General features: G+C 39.8%; 1 protein-coding gene across 1 annotated transcript in view; it reads right to left on the minus strand.

Annotated features, from left to right (window-relative positions):
- Positions 1-1974: 1974 nt before the first annotated feature.
- LOC137257883 (uncharacterized) overlaps positions 1975-27381 on the minus strand; it is a 77185-nt gene continuing 51778 nt past the window's right edge. The window contains exons 25-51 of the mRNA XM_067795374.1: positions 26948-27101; positions 26472-26529; positions 26240-26294; positions 26036-26125; positions 25252-25314; positions 24582-24646; positions 22646-22775; positions 19927-20006; positions 19280-19399; positions 18275-18394; positions 17333-17594; positions 16941-17078; positions 15716-15811; positions 14818-14888; positions 14053-14181; positions 13383-13443; positions 12960-13024; positions 12582-12657; positions 10747-10799; positions 9573-9698; positions 9008-9083; positions 8786-8886; positions 7953-8093; positions 6873-6983; positions 6498-6651; positions 4314-4401; positions 1975-2191 (exon numbers count right to left, since the gene is read on the minus strand). Of these exons, the coding sequence (XP_067651475.1) occupies positions 2031-2191; positions 4314-4401; positions 6498-6651; positions 6873-6983; positions 7953-8093; positions 8786-8886; positions 9008-9083; positions 9573-9698; positions 10747-10799; positions 12582-12657; positions 12960-13024; positions 13383-13443; positions 14053-14181; positions 14818-14888; positions 15716-15811; positions 16941-17078; positions 17333-17594; positions 18275-18394; positions 19280-19399; positions 19927-20006; positions 22646-22775; positions 24582-24646; positions 25252-25314; positions 26036-26125; positions 26240-26294; positions 26472-26529; positions 26948-27101 (2844 nt within the window). The 3' untranslated portion in view covers positions 1975-2030. The remainder of the gene's footprint in view (positions 2192-4313; positions 4402-6497; positions 6652-6872; positions 6984-7952; positions 8094-8785; positions 8887-9007; positions 9084-9572; positions 9699-10746; positions 10800-12581; positions 12658-12959; positions 13025-13382; positions 13444-14052; positions 14182-14817; positions 14889-15715; positions 15812-16940; positions 17079-17332; positions 17595-18274; positions 18395-19279; positions 19400-19926; positions 20007-22645; positions 22776-24581; positions 24647-25251; positions 25315-26035; positions 26126-26239; positions 26295-26471; positions 26530-26947; positions 27102-27381) is intronic.

Below are 27381 nucleotides of genomic sequence, written 5' to 3' on the forward strand. Positions count from 1 at the left end.
AGACATCAAATTTGCAATTAAACACCACAAGACAAGATTATATACCTATTCAGTTCTAGTTTGTTTTCACATTGTGGAGTAGCAAAATCTTTATTACATACTATTCCTACCAAACAAACTTCTTGTGGTCTGAGTTTACCATGATTAGGACCTCATCGTGGGGGTTTGGCTCATGTGCCATTTTTGACACTGAGTTCAAGGGTCAAGTTAAGGGGTAGGCTTATCTATGGTAGTATACATTAAGTGACCTTGTCAAAGTTCCCTGTATATGGCTAAAATACTGCAATGTGTCTGTTCCTGGACTGAACATCATGTCGAGCCAAATAACTGAAATCCATATTGATACAACTTAAGGACATAATTACATACACTCACAAGCCACCACACACACATCAAATTCAAAATCAGCAAAGACTTGGCTAATCAGACATAAACAGAACTCCCAGCAGCTGGTTTTGAAAGACAAGAAGTAAACAGATTTATGAACAAACAAGGAGCAGGGAACTAAACAAACTTTAGCTTTGTAAGAGGACAATAAACTCAAAGCTATGGGCTATGACTTCATTATTCATTAAATATGTCGGTGTAGGCGCTTGTAATTTACCAAACATGTGGTACAAGCACCTGCACTGAATCATCCGAGTTGGACGATGAAGAGGCCAGAATCAGTAAGTCATCTCAGTCTTCATCCGACTAGCCAGATGGCCTGGTTCAAATAAGATGACTCATCTGGATTCCATATTGTTTGTAAAGTGAGTCATTTTAGTTGTCTTAACCTGAACAGGTGTTTATATCTGAATCAATAATCAATTAAAATAATGAATATTGCTTCATATAAATTAAAATCTACTGGATATATAACAAAAAATGCTGTATATAAAATAATTTCAAAGTGCAATGTGCATGATATGAACATAAAATGCTTTAAAATGCCATTATCGTAAATAACATTGAATATCTGTATTTAAAGGCACTGTGTCACACAGTTTATAGTTTGGCGTGTACTATATACACTGGGGAGTATATAGGATACTGATACAGTAACTTGCCTGTAATCTATAAATGAAACTTCTAAGCGAACAGCTGTTGAATAGAAAAAAATTATATTATAGATTCCCTGAGGTTTAAAATAAATTCAGATAAAAGCATTATGTATTTTTAGGGAAGTGTGGTGTGATGTGTCCTTAAGGAAGAGACACAGTTTCACAACTAATATTACACTTGAATGTTGCAAAATACAGCATAACACAAAAATAATCATTCTTGTTGGCTAGCTCGATCACATTGTGTACTCTGTTAACTGACCTGAAATGGGCAGCGTTCACAACACACAGCACTGACATCACAGACTGGCATAAACTTGTGCTCCAAGAACATTCAGTAACTAATATGCAAAGTAACCAAATTGTTTTAGAGGCACACTGGGAAACTTTCTACCTTACTCATCGTTTCCTTGAAACAGAATGTCTTTCAGCTTATTTTCTGGCAACGGAAAAGAACATGACTTGAGAAAGAAGTCCATCCTCCAAAATGGGGAAGATTCCAAAGTCATTCCATATGAACATGTCATGAGCAAATAGACCTCGCTGTGGTTAAATCCCTTAAGTAGTAGTATGGTGGTCTATAAATAATTGAGTGTGCACACAAGAAACCAGTGGCTGATACCCTGATCAACAATGCCGGGTACGATGACCTACAGTCAGAAGAGTCATGATGATGACCATCTCTGCTCCTACAACCACCTCCCGACAGTAAATTGGATTCATCCATCCATGATTGGTCATCCATGATAACTTGCTGTTGATAGAAACAGTTCAGAGGTCACAGACGATGAATCACAAAGCCATAGCTAAGACCATGGTGGATGTCTCGTATTGGCACTGTCGCTTATAAAACAACATCTCAATTGACACCTTGTGTTCACACTCCCATGGTCCTGCAAAACCGAGGTAGTTGAGACCATGGTGGATGTCTCATGCCCAAAACTGTGGCTGTTAAAACACGCAGGCAAGATGTCAAGGATGCTCCTACTACCGGAAGTCAAAGGCTGCATCATGCTTCTTCTCATCATCACTGTACGAGGCGAGATCTGATGCGCTATCTGAGCTAGTCTCCAGATCATCCATCATTACAGGCTTCTTGTGTTTCTTGTGCTGACCCTTGGAGCTATCTGGCAACTTCCTCTCTCTTCCTGGAAAACACAGTATTTTGCCTTTTAGATGTGAACTGATAACAAATAACAAGCTCTGACCCATTCAAGAATAAATGGTGCTAATCGTAACTACTCCTTTTATTCTGGCAAGCCAGATGATGACTCATACCCTCCCCATCTCGTAGCCATGTACACAACTAGTTTCTTTATGTGAGAATGGGCAAGGAAATGAAAGTAGTCAAAGACTATTTCCAAGGAAGGATAACTCTCAATTTTCAATTTCCATACATGGCTACTACTAGAAAACACCAGTCAATATATAATACAACAAGTTTCTTCCGTCATTAACAAATATCAGTAACAATATAATTTTATTATCACAGAAACAATAATGAAAATCAATAATCACACAGCAACTATTTGATCTCATTTCACATTTTACAAGGTGTGATTTGAATAGTTTGCAACAACAATGGTTTACCATACAGGTGCTGCATAAAGAAAACTTAAACGTTTCTTGGGCACATTTACAAGTGACGAGGGAGGTTTGACTTTTTTAAAAAAGATTTTTGATAGAAAAATATGTGACGAGGGAAGAACACATTTTTATTTTTCTAAAATGGAAATAGAAAAACTGTTACGCACATAAATAAAAGTGATGCACCAATGCCCGAAAAAATTTCACTTTTATTATTTAGCCTTACCATTGCTGTCATATATTTAGTGTGCAGTACACAACCCTGTGCACTTAAAAGAACCCACAAATCTGTTGGTAGATGACCAGATGGTGGCCACGCGAATACGTGCAAACACCTAGTTGCGGGTACAGCAACGTGCAGTAAACATGGACAAAGTACTGTGACTATCTGTCCCAGTCCACCCAGCTGTGAATGGGTACCCTCGTAAGGATGGGAAAGCCACATTAACTCGGAGCACCTGGTAGGATGCAAGAGTTGTATACTCCCCAGGGAGTTGAGACAGAAAATACTATGTGCCGTTGTGACAGACATCCGAGTGATCGAGAGAAAAGCAAAGCACCCTTGAGCAGTTGAACAAACTGGATATCGGCGCTATACAAGTGCAGTGCAGTGCCCCTTTCCTCATATTTCAGGGCATGGTGCTGGACATTAGATTCAATACAATAAGTCATCTTTCCCAAATATGAAACAAACTCTCACGTTTTGACCACTTTAACACACAATGATGCACCTGAGTCGACTTGTATTGAGGAAATGCTCATTTAGAGATGTAAAATGTCAACTGAATAAACCATAACAATATGATTGGCTGAGTTGAGTATAACACATCCATACCTGCGTATGAAATAAGCAAAAAACCCAACAAGACTTCAAGGCTGGTAACTTCAAAATATAACCAGCCCATAATGGATTTAACCACACCAGACACAAAGGTATGGTGAAGGTACTCATAAGTATGGAACATCGGAAACCAGACAATCAGGCTGGCTAGCTGTGATTTAGACCTTCCGTCAGAAATCTAGCGCGTCTCAGGTGGGCCTTATTTGACACACTTGTTATACACATTATCCCTTAGTGGAACAGTCAACACACCAACAATCCAGTTCTTGAAATTCATACATGCATCGGTCAAAATTTGCAAAGTATAGGCATATCCCTGATTTGTCAGCAACATATACAGATCAGACAAACCAACCTAAATTATAATACAAGAACTGGTATAGAATTGAACACCGTAATATATTTTTCTTGTTTAAACTTGAATTAAATTACAATGATTTTCTGGTGAATATAAGAGACATTTTCTCTAGTTTAAGAGCAAATGCAAATATTATCCGATGTGAAACAGACAGATCGTAACTAGTCCGACTGAGGCTGTAGTGTCATATATTTAATGCCCACTCAGCAACATTCCAGCTCAGACATTTGCCCATAAATAAAGTGTGGTACAACCCAGTGATTAACATCGTGAGTAATAAACCTCATCCTCAAGGTCATACAATAAATCAAGTCCCTGAGTCTGACTACCAAATCCATTAAGCTGATACGACCAGCACGATTTACTGGTGACCTCAATTGGTGAAGACTCCCAACAGAACATTATGTGCTTTAACTCAAGGGAAACAAGTGAGGTGAAGAGTTTCTGCTAGTTTCATCAAGCATTCTGTTAATTCTTTACTCACGCCTTGAGAGGAGGAAGGGAACATCTTCATCGGACACTTCGGAGTCGGAGTTGACAAACTTCTCAAAGTCCACTGTAAGGCCACGAGGCTGTTGAAGCAGGAAATAACAGGGATGACCACTCTCCAAGTTTAATGAACACATGATGCAAGAGTCAAACTTCCATTCGTCCAATATATGAATTCATTTGCTATATATAATTATAACTGTAGCATATTTGAGTGAGTATGGTTTTATGCTGCTATATATATTAGATATATTAAAGCAATGACAGCAGGGGACACTACAAATGGGCTTCATGCATTGTGGGGAATCAAACCTAGTGTGATAAATGGAGGCTCTAAGCATTTTGATATTAAACTGAATGTTATAAGTGGAACGCTTAAATCATTTAGTTGCAACTTTCTTAGACAACCTTCCAACACTTGGATAAAAATCTGTTTCCAGAAAACATGTGACAAAAATCACTCTTACCCATCTCTAATTGTACCCATTTGAAGACATTGCTATTAACCACGGAGAGTGAGTAAGTGAGTCTAGTTTTATGATGGACTCAGCAATATTCCAGCTATATGGTGGCGGTTCTCTAAATAATCCAGTCTGGACCAGACAATCCAGTAATCAACAGCATTAGCATTGAACTGCGCAACTTGGAACAGATGACATGTGTCAGTCAAGACAGCAAGTCTGACCACCCACTCCTGCTAGTCGCCTCTTACAACAAGCAAAGTCACTTTTCAAACATGGGTTGCTGAAGGCCTATCCTTTCCCAGACCTTTACGGGTCTCACTGCAAACTAAACCCTCAACCTGTCATAAAACCTAAGATTATGATTTTGAAATTGCAGATACAAATAAATTCTCTGCTGGCACCATGTCTGACATCACTTTGCTTCCCCTTCCAGGTGAAACTGACAAACCCACACATAACGGCTGAAAGTTAATTTAAATGATTATGGGGCAGTCAGGTACAGGCCCCCCTAAGTAATTGAAGGAATTACAGCAAATTTGAAGGAATTGCATCTCAAATGTAAACAAACGCAGCCCACTCGCGAAACAATTGCAGCGATATCGGTAGTTTAGCGGTAATAACAGAAATACATCGGCCCTATCGGAAGCAATGTCGGTAATACTGGAAACACGATCGGCCATCTTCGGAGATTTTTCGGTCGCGAGCGGAAACTCACGCAGCAAAACATAGCGTCGTTGGAAGAAGCACCCGTCTCGGTGAGATTTGTTTTTAGTTTCTACTGTTGCATTTTTATACTTATCCATCTTTGACCACCCGTGTTGAATGCGTTTAGGTATGAGGTGTTGTCGGGGCAATAGCTTATGTTTCTAGGAAAAGATAGTCACTCTAGGAGAGCGTCACAAGTCATGCCCCAGTAGTTTGTTTACATCTGAACATCGAAGTCGTGTCGGTGACACCAAAAATGGGCTTAACATATTGTACCCATGTGGGGAATCAAACCTCAATTTTCACCATTTTGAGTGAATGCTCAGAGGCTCACCTAAGCTGTGCATCTGGGAAAAATACTCATAGAAAATTTCCAATGAAGCACTTAGGAGTATTTTTTGCGTACCAATTATGCATTAATAATGATACATATGCAAAAAGCTAAAAAAATATTACTTATTGAAAATATCTATAAAAATTGCTTACATAATGAAAAAGACACTGATTGCTTACAAGTTGTACTGTTAGCATAGGACGCGTGTTGTACTGTCAGTGTAGGATGAGTGATATTTTATGAAATCATTCCATCATTGGTTTGATTACATATGACATAAGGCAGTACATACCGGGTTAGTAAACTTACTCAATGACATATACTTAGGATATCACTGGAATACCCACATATTTGAAAGCAGTAGGTAACAGAAAATGAGGAAAGAAAATGAAATACCCTCTCAACATTCAAAATACCCATTCCCCCAAAATATAGTGGGTACAGTACCCACATGAGCTAAATTTTATCTGGAGCTCAGAACGCTTTAACCACTAGGCTACCCCACCAGCCCTTGTTGCGCAGAACACCTGGGTGTCATTCCCCACATTCTGGTGTCCCATGCCGTGACATTGCTGGGATACTGCTAAAAGCAGCGTAAAACCATACTCCTTCACTCAAATTGACATTGAAAGTGGGAGCTTGTTCTTCCTGCCTCCTACTGAGAACATGAACCCACCTTTTGTTTCTGTCGGAGCAGACGGCTCCACTTCCCCTTGTTCTGTTTCTTGAGGGACACTGACGTCTGGTTCTCATGGACGTCAATCACTGTTTTCTGGGGCAGTATCTCTTCAAACAACTCATAGTCAAATGATTTGTTATGTTTTGATGATCTGAAAATCAGGAATCAAAAGGACTTAAAAACATGCCTACCCAAAAACGACATGGATCAAAGAGGAATGGCCACTTTGTCTAAAATCCTACAGAAGTTCAAGATCCTTCATGGGAGACCAGGTATTCAAAAGCATCATTCTGTCTAAATGTGATCTCTATCAGCTGTAGTTGCAATTATGTGAATATGACCACCAAAAAATGACCAATAAAACAAACAAACCTGAATGTAACCTGTTTGTGAGAGATGGTGAAGTCCTCCTGGACAATTCCCCTCAGTCTAACAGTGAGGACGACCCTGAATGTGTTCTGGTACCAGCTCACAGCAACGTAACTTAAACAACAAACACTCATGTCAGCAACAGCACCACCAAGTACAGGATTCAAAACAAATTGATGACTGATAAACATTGAAAAGGGTGTGTGATTTACTTCCAGCCTAGAAGTAGAGCCCTACAAAAAACTGGAAGTTGGATAAGGTTTGTTTTGTTGCTGCTGGGAACAGACAAAAGAGATTCTCATTCTCATTTCTACCATTAATCTCACAACATGGGTGACAAATAAAATCCCAACAGATTATTATTTTTTATTATTATAGGATATCTATATAGTGCACATATCCTCGCAACTACTGCCTGTTCATGGCGCTGGTGACCCGTGAAGGTCCCGGGGTAGAATAGGCCTTAAGCAACCCATGCTTGCCATAAAAGGCGACTCAGCTTGTCGTAAGAGGCAACTAACGGGATCGGGTGGTCAGACTCGCTGACTTGGTTGACGCGTGTCATCGGTTCCCAATTGCGCAGATCGATGCTCATGTTGTTGATCACTGGATTGTCTGGTCCAGACTCGATTATTTACAGACCGCCTTCATATAGCTGTAATATTGCCGAGTGCGGCGTAAAACTAAACTCACTCACTCACTCACTCATGGCGCTGGTATTTTTTCCCCTCAATCATTTAACCTAAATCTCAAGGACACATCGTATTATCAATCTCAACTCCCTTAGAAGTATGCAACTCTTGCTGCCTGCAGGCCCACAAGTTTATTGTGGCTTTCTCATCATGATAAAGCCCATCAGTCCTGGTCCGGCTGCACAAAGCAACCTTAGTCTGTGGGAGTTATGATCACCTTATTGCTAAGACTGCTTTATACAACAGCATGCTGTCTCAGCTAAGGGAAGAAACTCTGTATCGAAAACAACAGCGCCTTCTGAATAATTATGACTTCAAATATATGACCCATGTTCTGTTACTGCCTCACTAACAGAATATGGAGGACACTACATCTGTGAACAAAGCTTACTTTGTGTCTTCTTCCTCATCGTTAACCAGCCTGGAGTGATTGAGTGTCTGCTGTTGCTGGGGAAACCGTACTGCAATGGAGGCCTGTAGTTCCTGACACAGTTTCCTTGTGCTGGGGTCATCCAGTTTCAGCTGCAGAATGCTGAAACACAGTTGTCATAGTAACAGTTGCTACAGAGATATGCCAGACAAAAGAAACGAATGTAAACATAATGATGGCACAGTAACAGCAGTCAGATCCATATTTGAGAACGTGGATGGGAGCGAAGGGGGTCTACTCCATGACCCTAACAGTAAATACTGACAGATCTAGATAGAATTCAAATACTAAAGAAAAGTCCTTACAGACGCTACCTATTTGTTCAAGTCAAATGGGTGAAATCACTTGAAATTAAACTACAGGGATTCTTGGTTTCCCTAGCAACTTGGCTATGTCTGTCATCATAGGTCACTAAATGGATCAATGCTCATACTATCAATCACTGGAGCCTCTGACTCAATTAATGTCTGCAGTGATACAGCTGGAACAATGCCAACACACAAATCACATGACACTGACAAGCAGCTGTCTGATCTATACACCGTTTTGAAGGAAAATCAAGTTCTAAGGATGGTAAACTTCTTTAATGCAATGAGTGCAACCTCATCAGTTGCTTGGTAACGGTGTTAGCACCTACACCGAAACGTCACATGAAAGCTGATTTTCCATTGAAATTAGTCTTCCTTTATCCTGACAACTTGCAAAGTTCCGTCTCCAATTTCTTTTGTTTTCATTTTATTACTTTTATGACAGACAGTAGTACAAGTCTGAGATATGCTGATGCGGTGACTTACTGTTGTAGCACGATGACGAGTCTGTGCTCCAACAACAGCGTCTTGTTCTTGCGACTTGCCTGTGCAAGATGGTGACACAGCAGCGCCGCCTGGTGAATACACTGTAAAATCAGAAATTCAGAGCACCTTTAGACAGACACTATCTGCTAAACCAAGGAGGAGACCTGTACAACACATCTCTGTCCGTAGACTACAGTCCATGGTGTCCCGATGTGTTCTTACCTTGCAACATCTGGTGTCTTCCATCCTCTGTATCACCAAATCCAATAAAGCTTCTCTCTTCAGCTCTGAGTGGGCACTACAAACAACAACAAAAAATTTGTAAAGAAATGACAGCAGGTGATTTCAGATCAATTACTGGACTCTATCTGATAACATTGGTAAAACTAGACCTTTCAATACTGTCCACTATTTATTTCAAAATTCAGAAAATCATTAATTTAATCATTATTTAAACATTATTTAATCAAAATTGAGAAAATCAGAATATAACTATGTGCTTCAAATCCAATTATTCATTACTTCAAGTATTACTTAATTAAATTAATAATAACTACATTTATACATTATGAGAAAGTACAATCAAAGGACTTTTTGTGGCCTTGACCTTTGCCATTTCATGGTAAAGAATTTTCCAATGAAATGAAAGATGGGTAAACGTTGCATCCAAATCAAACATTCCCATATTGGTATTGGGTTTGAGAGCAAGCCTTGCACACTATGGAACCCTTGGAATAATAAAGACAGCATATTCCAGAGTGCTGACTATTACTCATCTATTACTTACTTCTGCCACTGTGCCAGATTCGCTAGAAAGGTGAGGGCAGCCTCGATGACATCATAAGTGTTTTCACGAGTTAGGAAATCTGGAACTTTTCTACACACCGGAGTCTCCATAACAGCACCACACACACTACCAATAAATTCAAATATGGCTTCACTGTCTGATTCACAATTTCACAAGTGCTCATATACACTAAATTATATAACACATATCCCTAACCAAGATGTTATTTCACACCATCAAAGACAGTTCCATGTTGTTTGTGTCAAAGAGCTAAAGCCTGTCAATTTTGAAAAGTTGAGTCCTAATGAATGAGTGAGTGAGTACGGTTTTATGCCACGTTTAGCAATTTTCCAGCAATATGATGGGACACCAGATATGGGATTCATTGTGAGGAATGCAACCAAGGTCTTCGGCGTGACTAGCGGATGCTTTAATAACAAGGCTACCCCACCGTCCCTTTATGTATGGATTATGGACTACACTGAAAGACAATTTACTAGATTCAGGCTGCAGACCAAGGCGGCAACTACCGTCATTAAATGAATTTGCATAAAGTATCTTTAGGTTAGACATATTTAAAAGAAACTTTATCCGTTTTGGGGGAACTTCAGAAGATTTAGGAGATAAACACCATGTGTTGGCCAATTTCCGGGTGTTATTGAGTATTTGAAGCACGGGAATGAAATATTCCCGTGCTTCAAATACTCAATAACACCCGGAAATTGGCCAACACATGATGTTTATCGACATTTTAAACACAAAAGTAAACCAAAGGGTTTTACTGTCTGCACTCGTTTTCATCGAGTAGGGGTACAGCAGTGAAGTGTCATCAGCTGGCCGTTTCAGCTGGTTCCCATGGTAGCATCTGGAGTTGCTCATTTGTGACGTCATTCTAACTTTACGTCACAATATGATTTGAATGACGTCACCACTGTTGATGACGCAACAAAACAATTGTTTGCGAGGTTTCTACGTGTCAGTACGCAGTAAATAGTCTTGCAGTTTCCGGGAATCTAATACCATTTGATCATGTTTTTCAACCAATCAGATTACAGAACACAGTGACTTTTAGTTTACAATAGGATATACCCTTTTTGAAGCTATTTCAATTTCTTGTTTAAAGCAGTTTATGATGACCAAACACTGGCAAATACAATTTGAAAGTCTTGAGTACCTCTGGGATTCTTTGACAAGACTGGCCAGGGCATGGAGAGACAAGCACTGTATCTGAAACATGTAGGTACAATCTGTCAGTGATTGTACTTATAACAAACGTGACAATGCTAAAAACCTAGGTGACTGTGTTGGTGCTAACAATCTCTGTGACTGTGTCAGTGCTAACAATCTCTGTGACTGTCTCTGTGCTAACAACCAACATAACAGTGTCAGTGCTAACAACTTCTGTGACTGTCAGTGCTAACAACATTGTCTGTGTGAACAACCTATGTGATGTGTCAGAGCTATGTGACAGTGTTGCTGCTAACACCCTATGTGACAGTGTTGGTGTTAACAACCTATGTGACAGTATCGGTGTTAACAACCTATGTGACAGTGTTGGTGTTAACAACCTATGTGACAGTGTTCGTGTTAACAACCTATGTGACAGTATCGGTGTTAACAGCCTATGTGACATTGTTGGTGTTAACAACCTATGTGACATTGTCTGTGTTAACAATATGTGACAGTGTTGGTGTTAACCTATGTGACAGTGTTGGTGTTAACAACCTATGTGACAGTTTTGGTGTTAACAACCTATGTGACATTGTCTGTGTTAACAATATGTGACAGTGTTGGTGTTAACCTATGTGACAGTGTTGGTGTTAACAACCTATGTGACAGTGTTCGTGTTAACAACCTATGTGACAGTATCGGTGTTAACAGCCTATGTGACAGTGTCGGTGTTAACAACCTATGTGACAGTTTTGGTGTTAACAACCTATGTGACATTGTCTGTGTTAACAATATGTGACAGTGTTGGTGTTAACCTATGTGACATTGTTGGTGTTAACAACCTATGTGACATTGTCTGTGTTAACAATATGTGACAGTGTTGGTGTTAACCTATGTGACAGTGTTGGTGTTAACAACCTATGTGACAGTTTTGGTGTTAACAACCTATGTGACAGTTTTTGTGTTAACAACCTATGTGACATTGTCGGTGCTAACAACCTATGTGACAGTCTCGATGCTAACAACCTATGTGACAGTGTCGCTGCTAACAACCTATGTGACAGTGTCGGTGCTAACAACTTATGTGACAGTGTCGCTGCTAACAACCTATGTGACATTGTCTGTGTTAACAGCCTATGTGACAGTGTCGCTGCTAACAGCCTATGTGACAGTGTCGCTGCTAACAACCTATGTGACAGTGTCGCTGCTAACCACCTATGTGACAGTGTCGTTGCTAACAGCCTATGTGACAGTGTCGCTGCTAACAGCCTATGTGACAGTGTCGCTGTTAAAATCTGATCTGTGTAAAGTCAGTACCCCTTCACAACACTCAAGCTTACTTAATGCACAATACAACTGTAGAAGCATTTCATTTCAAATGTTCAAACATAACTGAATTATGTGTCGCTGTATAGAAATGAGTGAGTTTAATTTTACGCCATTCTCAGCAATATTCCAGCCATGTGACTTTTAAATAATCAAGCCCTGACCATACAATCCAGTGATCAAAAGCATGAGCAACTATATAAACAACTGAGATATGACAACATGTGTCAACCAAGTCAGCAAGCCTGACCACCCGATCCCATTAGTCGCTGAAGATCACTTCTAAACCTGATCTTCATGGGTGAGCTATATAGAAGTTAAATACTAAATCTACCATCCAGTGGCTGACAGCATTACCACCAATCTATGGAACAGGGATATGATGACGTGAATCAAACATATCACTGAGTCTGACATGTTCTTCCTGTCAGTCACATGTAGGTAATGGTTGCTGAAGACCAACTTTGACCCAGCTCTTTGTAGTATCTTCAGTATACGAGACATAATATGTACCTCGGAGTTGTCAGTGACATCCAGCAGATCACAAAGTGTTGTCATGGCGTCAGCCTTCTCCAGTGCCCCCTTGTAGCTGTAATAAACATTATACATACAACAACTCAACATTGTTTGACTGCACTGTAACTCAGTGACTATCCCATGATTCCTTATGAGAGTATCTTAGGCAGGTAGCTGAAGCGTGTACAGAAAACATCCATGTTTTATACTCAGCTTGATTTGTTATTGTCAACATAGTTGTCATACTTCACTTGTTTACATATGGTCTAACTAAAAATTGTACCTGGTTGAAATAATTAAATATTGTTTACTGGAAATAAACCTGTGTTGCTGGGTTTTAGAAAGACACTACTGTTATACAGTTACCGCCCTCACCTGCTGACAGTCACCAATCTAGAGATGGCTTTGGCAGCCTGCTTGTGTAGTACTGGGAAGTTACTCTGGAAGAAAATGATAAAGGAAAATAGAACACATATTGACAGATTTTGTCCGTAATCTTCAGTCCTCATTCAAAGTCAGTTTCAGTGAAAGCAGGAACATATTTTTGAAAAGAGATAAAAATATTTTTAAAATATTAATTAAATATTTGTAGTCATTTAAAGGGAAAGTGAAAGTATAAGTAAAATACAAAATCAAGACTAACAATACTAATATCAGTAAATTCTTATACTTGTAAGTACTTATCATTAAGAAAATACATTAAAAAAAAATACCTGCATCAGTTACTTTCTACATGAACAGAATACAATAAATCAACTACTAACATTGGAGAAGCACAAACATTAGTAAAATACCAACCTGCTCCAAACATCTCACCAGCATCAGTGGTAGGTGTTCAGCTATGGTCACTTCACAGATTCTGAATAATGATCACAAAGTAAAACCAAATAGTTTTAATACAAACCCATGACTGAAGTATCAATTCGTGTGACAATGACATTATCTGCTACACTAAGGACTGCTCATGGAAAGATGTAGGTAAAAATCGATTTTTGAAATTAAACAGTGACAGGTGCCTAGAACTATCATAGGTCATTCTTTCATTATGGAAACCAGTGACACACTGACCCTCGAACATTCCCAAATTTAAATGAAACACCAACTCAAACATTATCATGGATTCATAGAGTCTAATTTGACGACAAGCTAATACCACACATGCCACTGCCAAATGTAGGTCACTAGGTGATGGCACACTATGTTACACATGAAATCGAATAATACTCGATCAGTTCCAAATCAAAACTATCGTTGCCAACTACATATCATAAAACAGGGATGGCAACAGGAAATCGGTCTTCAGCTGAAAACTTTATATTATGCCATTGAATGGGGGTTCAGATGATTCACAAAATTGATCAGTTTGAAATAAAATTGGCCGAAATGTGCAGAAAATTGCCATCCCGGACTATACTTTCATACAGTAACACCATGTGATGCTGCTCAAGACCTATCAGGTAGGACCCACCTTGGTGAGAAGAGTATGGCCAGTGTGAGAGACTCGACTATGTGTTGGTGAGCTTCTAGACAGTGAAGATACCCAATGAGTCGACACACTGCAGCCACTCCACCACAGGCCACCATGGCCTCCACACCACTGGAACATGAACACAAGTTAATACCACAACTAATTATAAGGAGGCAGTTGTCACACATACCATCACACTTCTGTCAATCAAAAAAGGGTTGAAAGAACGAACCTTTTTTTGAACAAACTGAAAATCATGGCCAATCAGTTTCACCAAAAGTAATGTTTCCAAAAAATGAAAAAAATATGTGAGAACATTTGGAATATTATAGATTAAAGAAGTTAAAAATTATGCCAAATAGATATCCTACACTAACTGCATAAACAAACAGCTTAACATTGTGGCAAAAATGCATACTTCAGTACAAATTTGTTGTCCACAGTGGGAAATGATGCACTTACACACAGACAATTAACGACAGCAAATTTCATGCGTTGGAATCGAAAATTCATGTCTTGGGTGTCTAGACATGTGACATGCAATGAGTATTGCTTGAAGCATCTTTTCCCAGTACTATCCCTGCAAATTATTTTGAAATTATTGTCAAACACTGTAGTCATGGGGGAATAAAACTTGGGCCTTAGGTGTAATGAGTAAACATTTATCCACAAAGCTACCACACTGTCATTTACAGACTTATACTATGTGAGTAGCCAGCTAGATTCCATCCAAATGTTACTCAACACTAGAGAAAGTTGCTGTACCTCTTTGATGTGTTCTGGGAGGTAACAATGGTGGAGACCTCTTTGCTCTTCTTAATAACTACATCATCATTCTGAAACAAATACATTGGAAACAGTGAGTGGGAACAGTTTTAATCTTCTTTCAACAAATATCACAGCAGCATACATTACAAACAGGATACAAACACTGTACTAGAGTTTGGCATTGAACCCCAAACAGCTAGACATGTGAACACTCAATTTCACAAAATGATGGCAGCACTCTGAACTCCCATACTTTAACATACACTTATGACAGTCATTGCCCTATGATTACTTTATGAAACAGAGCCCTGGTATCCAGTGGCTAAAAGCAAGAACAACATATGCCATTCCTAAATTCAGTAAGTATGATTACTTTAAACCTAAACAGGACTAGATTTATTACCTACAAGGGCTAACATATCAGTGTTCATATTTTTCATAAAATGCCCTAGGGCAAAATATCACTATGGTTCTTCAGTGACGTTGCGTTCTACATGCAGCGATGGCGGGTAGGCAGTGTGTTTGAAAGAAGATTTGGGCTCATTTTCCTCAATTTATCTACTTTAGTAATATACAGAATATTATATTCGTGCTCATGACACACTATGTTTATGACACTTGTGCCTAAATATTGGTATATCCCTCGTACTCACTCAGTAAATACCATCATTTAAGCACTCGTCTCTCGCTCGGGAAACATCAATATTTAGGCACTGGTGTCGTAAACATAGTGTGACATTAGCACTCATATAATATCCCCTATTTAGTACCCACAAATTGTCCTCATTATCAATAGTAATAAAAAAAAATGCGAAAGAGAAGTAGCATTGTTTTTCCAATAGTTTGTAAAGTGTATAGTCTATAGATTTGGCATGATAAATGGAGGACAACCCACCTCGCCCCAGTAGATGGCAGCACACAGATCCTTGAGTTTATGTGCAGGGCTTTCGTAGATCTTCCGACTTGCAGACAAAGGCTTGGGCATGAGATCCTGAAAAGCTTCTTGGTAGAGTTAAATGTGTCTTTGACAAACTGACACTTTACAAAGTCACTTGGCAAGCAGCCATTAGAGCTACAGCAAATGTTAATATTATCGATTGTTGTGACTTCAACAAAACAAATGCTGACTATGAAGGAGTCCTACTTTCTTGTTAGTCTAGAGTGAATGAACTATGTTTCGTAGGTTTCAAACACAATTCCTGTTATATAACTGTGTGTCAGGTTAATATGGATGGGATGCCTAAAGTGATAATGTTTACCACCTTAGTGAAATCCATGGGTATGGGGCTGACAAACCTTGGAACACTATCCAGGTGAATCAGGATTCCAATCAGGATTACAATCCTGGAGGGCCTAAGGGACACAACTCCGCACAGTGAATTTGGCCCACAACTGGCACACATATACTACTGCAAACTTGCCGCATGGTCAGCAGAATAAATAAAGCAGCATATATTCTAGTAGAAAGCTATCAGTGTATTGACCATCTGATGTACAGGCAAGTAAACTATTTTTGTACAAAAGTACTGAAATTGTGTTGTGAAGAACAAATAAGAATGTGTTTCAAAATTTATTCAATAACAAGATTAGAACTATTCACGCTTAAGCTTGATAGCCATGCCTTGCGAAAGTGAAAAAGGTTTAACACCCCCTCAGTCACACAATGCTATGGCTGCTGGTAGAACGTCAGAAGTGATCATCATCATCTCTCACTCTTACATCGCCTCTTTTGACAAACACAGGCTCCTGATCAGGGATCTGGGATTAAAACCTGTTGTGTCCTGGAAGACTTAAGGGACACAACTCTACAAGTTGCAATGGTGACAGAGTGAGTGACTGAGTGAGTTTAGTTCTAAGCTGCACTCAGTAATATTCCAGCTATATGGAGGCGGTCTGTAAATAACCGAGTCTGGACCAGACAAAACAGTGATCAACAGCATGAACACTGCATGATCTACACAATTGGGAACCAATGACATGTGTTAAAAAGTCAGTGAGCCTGACGACCCGATCCCGTTAGCCGTCCCTTATAACAAGCATAGTCGCATTTTATGGCAAGCATGGGTTGCTGAAGGCGCATTCTATCTCGGACCTTCACCCGTAAATGATGACAGGAATACCTTCAGACTTGGCGAGGAGGCATATCTTTTCCAGACCAGCTCCTGGGGTAGGTGGATGTCCATTGAGGTGTTGGTGTCATGCAGATCTATTATGTACTTGAAGGATCCACTTGAAGTATCAGCAGACTTGGACAATATCTGAACACCATAATTATCAGACATGACACAACTGGAAATATACTTAACTGTATACCCAACTACAAGAGGTAGTATTAAAAATAATTCAGTACCCACACATTTTAGTTATTTCATTTGCTTGTTAAACAATATTTTGGTCACATGGCGGTGGTGTGTAAAGTCCAGACAAATCAGTGATCAACATAAGGAGCATCAATCAACACAATTGAGAGGCATATGCAGGCCATCATGAGTGCATTCTAAATCTAACATACCTTAGCAACAAGGAGTTTCTTCTCCCCTGTCAAAAAGTGGGTCATATCCCACAATGCATCCCCACTGTTATTGTCCCAGTTATCTCCCCTTGGCTGTACATGGGCCAGCTTGCACTCTATGGCTTGGCAAGGAAGGCCTGTGTACTTGTCTGGCAGGGGCCGGAGTTGAGCAGACGTCAAACGGTCGTGGTCACCAAAGTCACAGAAAAAGACATTGTACAGGTCGTCAGAGAGCTTCTCAATGATCTGTCCTCGGTACCACCTGCAACAGTGAGTGAGTGAGTGAGTGAGTGAAACTTCTTAATGATATCACAAGTTGTAGTGCTATGACTGTTGTAACTCGATCATGTTACAATATGGGAGGTGTGACAGTTGTAATGCTTCGATAACTTTGTGAAAAATGGGCCCTGCTGTCAGCACAGTTTTCAAACAATCTAACGTAGTCTCCCACTGTCGTAATGTTGCTGTTGCTAAACAACGAACAACATACACACCACAGTGACTATGCTGTTTTTGTATTCCATCCTTTTTTGTTTGTCGCTCTTTACTGCTGCATTTTCTGTAACATTTTTCAGTAAACACAAGGCCTGTAATGAATCAACAGGACCAGTAACCCAGTGATTGATATTATGAGCAACAGTCCTGTCAGCTGTTCAATGACACACCATTAACTATGTCACCATGCTTGAGTGAGTGATTGATTACAGACTTATGGCACTTGTACCAATAATCCAGCAATGACGTTACAGACACCAGAAATGGGCTTCACACATTGTACCCAGAAGGGGAATCAAACTCGAGGTCTAGAGCAAGAGAATGCATTAACCACTATGCTACTGCTACCCCTCACCATGCTTGGTCAACAAAACCTGTCTTGCCTTTCACCAGCATAAGTAGCTGGGACCATCATATTCATAAGTAGTCTGATAATGTCTATCCCACCTGTCATCTTGTGTGAACTGGGACAGGCAGTATGTTCCGAGTTGGAGAGACAAGTCCTTGTCAAACTCCATCTCATCCTTGGCCATTTTGTCATTAATCTCATCCAGCATCTCTTCAAACCTGCATCACAGAAACATCCTGGTAATCAGACTTTTAGATACAGAAGAAACTCATGAAATAACAGAAGTTGTTATCCATAAAGTTTATCAATGCTGTACTTGCAAACTTCTTAAATGTCACTCAAAGAAGGTGATCAGACTGGGACACCAGGGTAAAAGGTTGAAAGAAAGAAAAAATAACTACTAGTCAACATTTCTTCAATCAAATCTTGAATTGACAGAATGTCAGAGATATTTCTTTGGACCTCAGTATGAAAATATACCACAGTGATATGATTCCCTACAGTGATTGCCTTTTGATTTTTTCTCTTTCATTTGAGGTTTCATGTTTCTATTGTATATTTTAGTGATAACAATGTTCTAGTTTCTTGTCTGCACACAGTGAGTGAGTATGGTTTTATGCTACTTTCAGCAATATTGAAGCAATATCATTGTGGAGGACACTAGAACTGGGCTTCACACACTGTACCCATGTTGGGACCACTGATCTGAGAACAGTCTTACCACTCGACTACTTTACTACCCAAATAAACCTCGTTGGCAAATGTTGTACCAGCATAATGCCAGTGTCTTCAACACAATCTAGTTGTGAAGCTATATGTACGCTATATAAATATACTATTATAAGAATAATGATAAGGTAGAAATAACAAAATCTTGCTATCACAGAACATGAAGATAACATTATTGGCGAAGTTTCACCAAATCCAGCAAAATATAACTGCACTTTGATGCAATGTAAAAATGACTAAGAATGTCACTCCACTGACACATCAGCATGTTGATCTCATAACCACACTCTTCATCTACTGTGCAGCTGGGCCAGTTTGGAAACGAAAAGAACTGAAACATCCAGATTTGAATGTAGTTATGGTTTGGTACTCACAGCTTAACATGTTCTTTGCGTTGTATATGGATGACATCAGGAGTGGCAACTGCTGACACGTAGACATCATGATATTCCTGGTCCTCAGGGAGAGACTCAGTGTCAATTGTCTTCTCGTATCTGAAAATTCACAGGAAACTTTTCTTTGAGACACTGATGACATATAATGACATGTTGTCGCCTTATCTTGTATTTACCCAGCATGCCATTTCCAAGTGAATGATACATCTGGTACTTTCCCAGTATCTGACTTCATTGTGACAGCAGATACTTCAAGAATCTTGAAACCTTTCCCTAAAAACACATATGTAGCATCATGTATATTTTTGTGAAAATCTTTGAGGTTGATATTTTAATGACTTAGGAAACCATTGACAAATGTTCAACAGGTATGTTTCATCAGATTTGGGTTAAGAATTTCTCACTTACATTTTCACTGAACCAGTTTTCTGAAGAGTTGACATAAAATGAATTCAACTAGTTGTCCAAGGAACACAAGCCTGTATAACCAAGGGAGAAAAGCCAGTATGATCAAGGGAGGTAAACTTGTATCACTAAGGGAGATAAACCAGTAAGACCCAGGGAGACAAGCCAGTAAGACCAAGGAAGATAAGTCAGTACAATCAAGAGAGACAAGTCAGCCTTACCCTGACAGGTATTTTGCCAAGAGCTCCCTGGGCACCTCCACTTGACACTGCTTACAGAGCTGGTACAGCTGCTGAATGTGCTGCAACATCAATATCATATTGTGCATATTAACCATCACCAAATCTACACCCTAAAGCCTACCGTCACAGTGGATCAGTGAGCACATGATTTCCCAGGTGTGTACAAGCTGAGCTGTCTTAAACGCTTTCAACACCCGTCAACCAGAGGCAAAAATTGCCATGACATCAAGTTCCCAGAGACCCTGAGGTCATAAATGAAACCCATGTTTATCAAGGAAAACATCAGAACCTAAATCGCTATTACTACTACATCCCATGATACATCCCCCTCCCTCCCTCTTTACTGCATATTTTCATTTTTACACAATAAAAAAATTATTCGGGAAAGATGTCTCAAATATTTTGTATGGTTGTGTATCAGTGGAATTCTACTTGGTAGCGTGGTACAACAGTGTGAAATAGTTGCGTTTTCGTAGCGCCGTATGAATAACATGTAAGGCAAATCATTTGATGGTGGGTATCGTTCGAAAGCTCTGAACATCAACAATATCACTGTACCCTTGCCAAGAGTATTTTAACGGTTGTCCGAAGCAATTTCATTGGATACAGATTGGTTTCTAATGACGCTTTTTCACCACAGTCTGCTATAAGGATTGTGACACATGACTTTAGTCAGCCTGTTAGCCTATCAGTAAATGAAAAACTGTAGATTCAGATGAAAGCTTTGGGTAAAATCATGCTACTCTGAACATGTTTTGCAAAGAATCACCACTTATACATATATTATGCCAGGTTATGACCTGTTACAAGAAAGCTTTATGCTCATATATTAGCATTAAACATTAATTCTGAGTGTAAAATTCGAAGTGACAAAGGCCAAGATGTCACCAGAATTACATTACACAATCGCTCAGAAACACTTGGAAATGTGTTATAACATTAAGTTATAACATAAAGTTATAACATTCGTTTTACAACTTTTATGAGTACTGTTGTTGAATTTGTTCTTCAGTTTACATGATTTGTTCAATTATTTCCTCAAAACTGTGTTAATTTGCTCATTGAGAACTCTGATGTGGACCTGTTGCTGAAGCATGTGTCCGAGAATCATTTTTCTCGATAACATTGTGAAATGCAGTTTATAATTCTAATCCTAAGAATGAAGATTTTTTATGGATATCAACTTCTTCACATGAGAACACAACGTTTCGGAGTTAATGCTTACTCCTTCATCAGGTGATTGAGAATGGAGGGTAACCGTTGAGTGTGGTGAATGTCTTAGATCCGGAGACAGAAACCAGCCATCAACCGCGACCAAGGAGTGTACCTACCAAGTGCCTGGGACTTATTGATAAATTAATTTCATCTATCTGTGTACATTCTATCTATGTAATTCATGTATAGCCAATCTACCCGAGTACATCCTTACCTACTTGTGTTTGTACATCATCAACCCTCATGTAAACATGCTCATCAACCCTCATGTAACATGCCCCCTATCGTGTGTTATGTAAACATCATCCAATCATGCGTAATGTATCACCATTGGTTTCCATCCTTATCCCCAATCATGTACATCGTCCTTACCCCCTATCTGTGTTATGTAAACATATCCTATCATCTGTAATGCATTACCATTGGCTTCCATCATTGTTATCATAACTGTCGGCTTCCTATCAGTGCTTGTTTATACTGGCTTCCAGCTTTCGTTAACTCATTCCACTTGTTACTTTGTTATTGTTTTACCTGTACATATAAATACAGCTCTGTACCCCATTCTCAATCACCTGATGAAGGAGTAAGCATGAACTCCAAAACATTGTGTTCTCATATAAAGAAGTTGATATCCATAAAAAATCTTCATTCTTATGTATTTCACTTCAAAGACATAATTCTAATCCTGTCGATAATATATGGCCATTTGAAATGTAATAAGTGCTTTCAGGCATTATGAAAAGTGATAGATTTGATAAAAGAATCATATGTTGCTTAGGCTCCTAAATTCATATTTCAGTTTGAAGGGACTACTCAGTAGCCTGTATTTCGGCCTACAGTGTTGAATGGGTAAAAGTCACTTTACGGCATAATCCTCCCAGGTACCCATTTGCAGCTGGGTAAACAGGCATATTTCACTGCAGAAACATCAACATCAGTAATACTGATTAACGACATCGCCGGTCATTTATAGTGTCATCATAACTGTTTTCAACATTTCATTCAACCATCATCATTGGCAGCGGCAGCAGTTCTTAGGCATTTTCAACAACTGTCATCAAAATAATCATTACTGCCTTCACAGTCAGACTTCCTCATATACTTCAGAATCACAAACTCTTACAGCACCAAACAAGACGAACGATTGGAGCATACACAAATCACATTTTGATAGGGATATCGAGATATTCAAATGACAGCATACATTTATTTTCCCATTACACTGAAAATTGACCCCATTTAAAGTGGAGTATATTGAACAAAGCTAAAGGATTTGTTTGAGTGGCATTCTAGAAGTTGTTACTGTAGAGATGACAAAACTTTATGGATGATCAACTTCTTTATTTTAACAATGGCAACGTTTCAGGATGTCATATTTCGGTCAATTGTTAAAATTAAGAACTTGATCATCCATATAGTTTTGTCATCTCTAAAGCAAAAGAAAATTTCCCATTAGAAGAATACAGGCAGTAACACCACTGACCTTGGGGTTGTTAGATCCAAGGCTGTGCTTGAGTAGCTCATCTCTGACCCTCATATGGTTGGTGGTCATGTTGATGGTTTCCATGGTAACCCTCTGCACAAGGGGATCCAGCCACAGGGTGTTCCCAAAGCTAAGGGAGATAATAGACAGGGTACATTCAATGTCTTCAATAGGGCATAAGTTAAAATATTTCTTCCAACTTCTTTGCTAACAGTGTCAATTGGTATTCAGCAACATAAGATTGTCATAAGAGGAGACCTGGAGATTGTATTGGCTCGCTGACTTGGTTGACACATATCATGACTGAGTAAGTGAGTTTAATTTTACGACGCACTCAACAGTATTCCAGCTCTATGGCGGCAGTCTGTAAATAATCAAGTCTGGACCAGACAATCTGGTGATCAACACCATGAGCATCAATCTGAGCAAATGGGAACTGATGACACGTGTCAACCAAGACAGTGAGCCTGACCACCTGATCCCATTAGTTGCCTCTTATGACAAGCATAGTCGCTTGTTTTTGGTAAGCATGGGTTGCTGAAGGCCTATTCTATCCCAGGCCTTCACCAGTCAACACGTATCATGATATCCTTAATTTGTAGATCAATGCTCATGACGCTGATCACTGAATTGTCTGGTATAGATTTGATAGTTAATAGACAGTTGCCACGTAGCTGTAATATTACTGAGTGCAGTGTAAAACAACAATGACGGTAGTCCACTGACATACCATTCACAGTTTAGGATAGATACGTCAGACAAACCAATCTTTGTTTAATGCCATGCAAAAAAACCAAATGCCTTGACATGTCTGGGAACTGAACTGTAACATCCTTGACCTTACCTGAGTACAATGCAAGCATCCCTGTAACATCCTTGACCTTACCTGAGTACAACACATGCATCCCTGTAACATCATTGACCTTACCTGAGTACAATGCATGCATCCCTGTAGCATCCTTGTCCTTACCTGAGTACAATGCATGCATCCCTGTAGCATCCTTGACCTTATCTGAGTACAATGCATGCATCCCTGTAGCATCCTTGTCCTTACCTGAGTACAATGCATGCATCCCTGTAGCATCCTTGACCTTATCTGAGTACAACACATGCATCCCTGTAGCATCCTTGTCCTTACCTGAGTACAGCACATGCATCCCTGTAACATCCTTGACCTTACCTGAGTACAATGCATGCATCCCTGTAGCATCATTGACCTTACCTGAGTACAACACATGCATCCCTGTAACATCATTGACCTTACCTGAGTACAATGCATGCATCCCTGTAGCATCCTTGTCCTTACCTGAGTACAATGCATGCATCCCTGTAACATCATTGACCTTACCTGAGTACAACACATGCATCCCTGTAACATCTTTGTCCTTACCCGAGTACAATGCATGCATCCCTGTAACATCCTTGACCTTATCTGAGTACAACACATGCATCCCTGTAGCATCCGTGTCCTTACCTGAGTACAACACATGCATCCCTGTAACATCATTGACCTTACCTGAGTACAACACATGCATCCCTGTAACATCCTTGACCTTACCTGAGTACAACACATGCATCCCTGTAACATCCTTGACCTTATCTGAGTACAACACATGCATCCCTGTAACATCCTTGTCCTTACCTGAGTACAACACATGCATCCCTGTAACATCATTGACCTTATCTGAGTACAACACATGCATCCCTGTAGCATCCTTGTCCTTACCTGAGTACAACACATGCATCCCTGTAACATCATTGACCTTACCTGAGTACAACACATGCATCCCTGTAACATCCTTGTCCTTACCTGAGTACAACACATGCATCCCTGTAGCATCCTTGTCCTTACCTGAGTACAATGCATGCATCCCTGTAACATCCTTGACCTTATCTGAGTACAACACATGCATCCCTGTAGCATCCTTGTCCTTACCTGAGTACGATGCATGCATCCAGTTCTGTTATCTCATTCAGCTCCTCAAAGATGAACATGTTGGCCTGTGAGGCAGAGTGCAACAATTCATCATCATCATCATCATCATCATCATCATCATCATCATCATCATCATCATCACAAATTGGGAGGATTCAATAAAAAGAAGCAGATCCAAACATCACTTTAATAATAAATCACTGTAATAAATATCCCGTAACACATAAGGTGAAATAGTATTTTGCGCTCCTTACAAACCTGCTGATATGTTACATCACTCAATGGAACAGTTGACATTAAGCCCATTACTTATCAAGGCTATCTTCACAAGAAGCAGTCATCTCTTGTCAGGAAGTAAAAACAGCAGATGTTTGTTTGTTCAGCCTACTTTGTCCACATTTGAAAAATGCTTTAAACTACCACTGATATAGCTATGAAAGAACTTCTTGTGGCAGACTGACCAGAACTGAAACTATGAGTGCACTCGTGAGAGGCAGTCAACATTTTAGTATCAGACAGAAGTTAAACAAAAGAATATTCTGCATTCAACATGTTACCTCATCCTGCAGTTTTCTAACATGCTATGTTAAAAGGATACCAGTGACAACACCAGAAACAATGGTTTGTGAAATGAAGTCATGATTAAAATCATTTGAGACAGCTGCCCTACCTTTTCTGTCCATTCTGTGTCATTGTCCATGGGCTTTACACGACACAGGTACACCTCTACAGCCTGAAGGTAAAACAGAGAGACAGTGTTGATGGAGAGATCATAATATTTGTAATTTGGGTGAGGAGTGAGTGAGTTTGGTTATTTGCCACTCTTTGCAATATTCCAGCAATAGCATGTTGGGGAAACCCAGAAATGGGCTTCACACATTGTACCCATGTGGGGATTCAAACTCAGGCCTTCCGTTTGACCACATCACGTTAACCACAATGCTACCCCACTGCAGCTGGTGATGAAGGTTAACACAGCGATGAAACAGTGATGATTGTATACAAATAATGTGATAGTTGAGTGAGTGACTATGGTTTTATGCCCCTTATAGCAATACTCCAGCAATATCAAGGCTGGAACACCAGAAATGTGCTTCACACACTGTACCCATGAGGGGAATCAAACCTCAGTCTTCGGTGTGATGAACCAACGCTTTCACCACTAGACCAACCAGCTACCCTTTGAGCAGGAGGAAACACAATGACTGCTGAGAGACTAGGTGTCACACACAGGGCAGGTAGTTGGTACTACTGACAGACTGGAGATCATAGTCAGGACCCATAATATTTCTAACATTAAAAAATGCCCACAAATGTACCAGTGGATGACGTTATGAAGAAACAGTAGAAATTTACACAGAATAATACTGAGGAGACCTCTATTCTCTGAAATCAGTGCAATGTAAAGTGTTTAAACACTCAAGGTCTGTGTACCCAGAAGAAAGACTACCTACCTGGTAGGGGACTTCTTTCAGGTGAGCTGGCAGTGTCAGGAGCTTGCACAAATCGACTGTTTTTGTCTTGCCATCATCTACAAACCACACCTAAACAAACGGTTTTTCATCAGATGCAATGACAATACTCAGTAGTGTTGACTGATACCACAAATACATACAATTACAAGTTATTAACAAGAATACACTGCCACTTGTACATACTTCTGCCGTGGGAGTGCGGAGCCCTTCTGACTCTGTTATTGACAGGATTTCCACTCTGAAAAGCAACAGAAACATACCAAACAAGTGATACTGGTGGTAATAGTGTTACAGGGGAACAATTACTGTTATTCAAAATGTACACACAATACAATACCAAGCTGACATTTCACACAACTCTAAACGGAAATATCGGAGAAATCATCACATCTTACAAGGTTAAATGCAAGCGTACCTATGGAAGTCTCGTTCGCAGGTCTGAATGGCACAAAGTTCTCCTTTCTTGGCCATAGCTGCAAGATACAAAACAGTGAGTGAGTGAGTGAGTGAGTGAGTGAGTGAGTGAGTGAGTGAGAGAGTGAGTTGAAAGCTTTGGTGCACAACTGCCACTGTCCCTTATACAGCAGGCCACAGAAGAAAGAGGATCACCATTACGCAGCCATGATAGAACATATTGTGTCTGAGGGACATTTACAGTAGAACGGGTTACATTGAGACAGCCACAAAAGACTGACATAGGCAAGGTAGCCAAGGTGTTGCAGACGTAACATTCATGACTTAGGGCACAGTTGGCAGATTTGCCAAGACAGACAAGAATAGAGGACATTGTTAATGGACAGTGGTGGAGAGTGCCAGCAAGGCACATTCACTAGGGTATTTGATCGTAGATGTTGAATTGACACTCAGGTTTGGAAAACATTGGCAACTCACACTGTGACCTCCAGTTCATCTTGTTGGCGAAGTAGCTTGACATGTCAAAGAGGAGGGAAATGTAGATGCTATTGAGATCAGTCTTGTGCTCTCCCCGATGCTCCAGGAGTCTCACATAGTAATGGTTGGCATCCAGGACTTGATTCATCCTCACCTGTTAACAGAGTTACATCACATGTGACTCCTACACTTCACAAGCACTGAAACCATCCTGTTGTCTCTTAACTGTCAGAAGCCATTTTCCTAAAGCCAATTACTGCTTCAAATGTGTTTTCCACATAAATCGAGGGAGTTAGCTTTATACTGCTTCTAGAGATATTCCAGGGGTATCACAGAGGGGGTATCAGAAATGGGCTTCATACACTGTACCCTTGGGGGAAGCATATCCCAGTCCTTGACGTGACTAGCAGACACTTTAACCACTAGGCTACCAC

Source organism: Haliotis asinina, chromosome 12, assembly GCF_037392515.1.
Source record: "Haliotis asinina isolate JCU_RB_2024 chromosome 12, JCU_Hal_asi_v2, whole genome shotgun sequence".
Taxonomy (NCBI): domain Eukaryota; kingdom Metazoa; phylum Mollusca; class Gastropoda; order Lepetellida; family Haliotidae; genus Haliotis; species Haliotis asinina.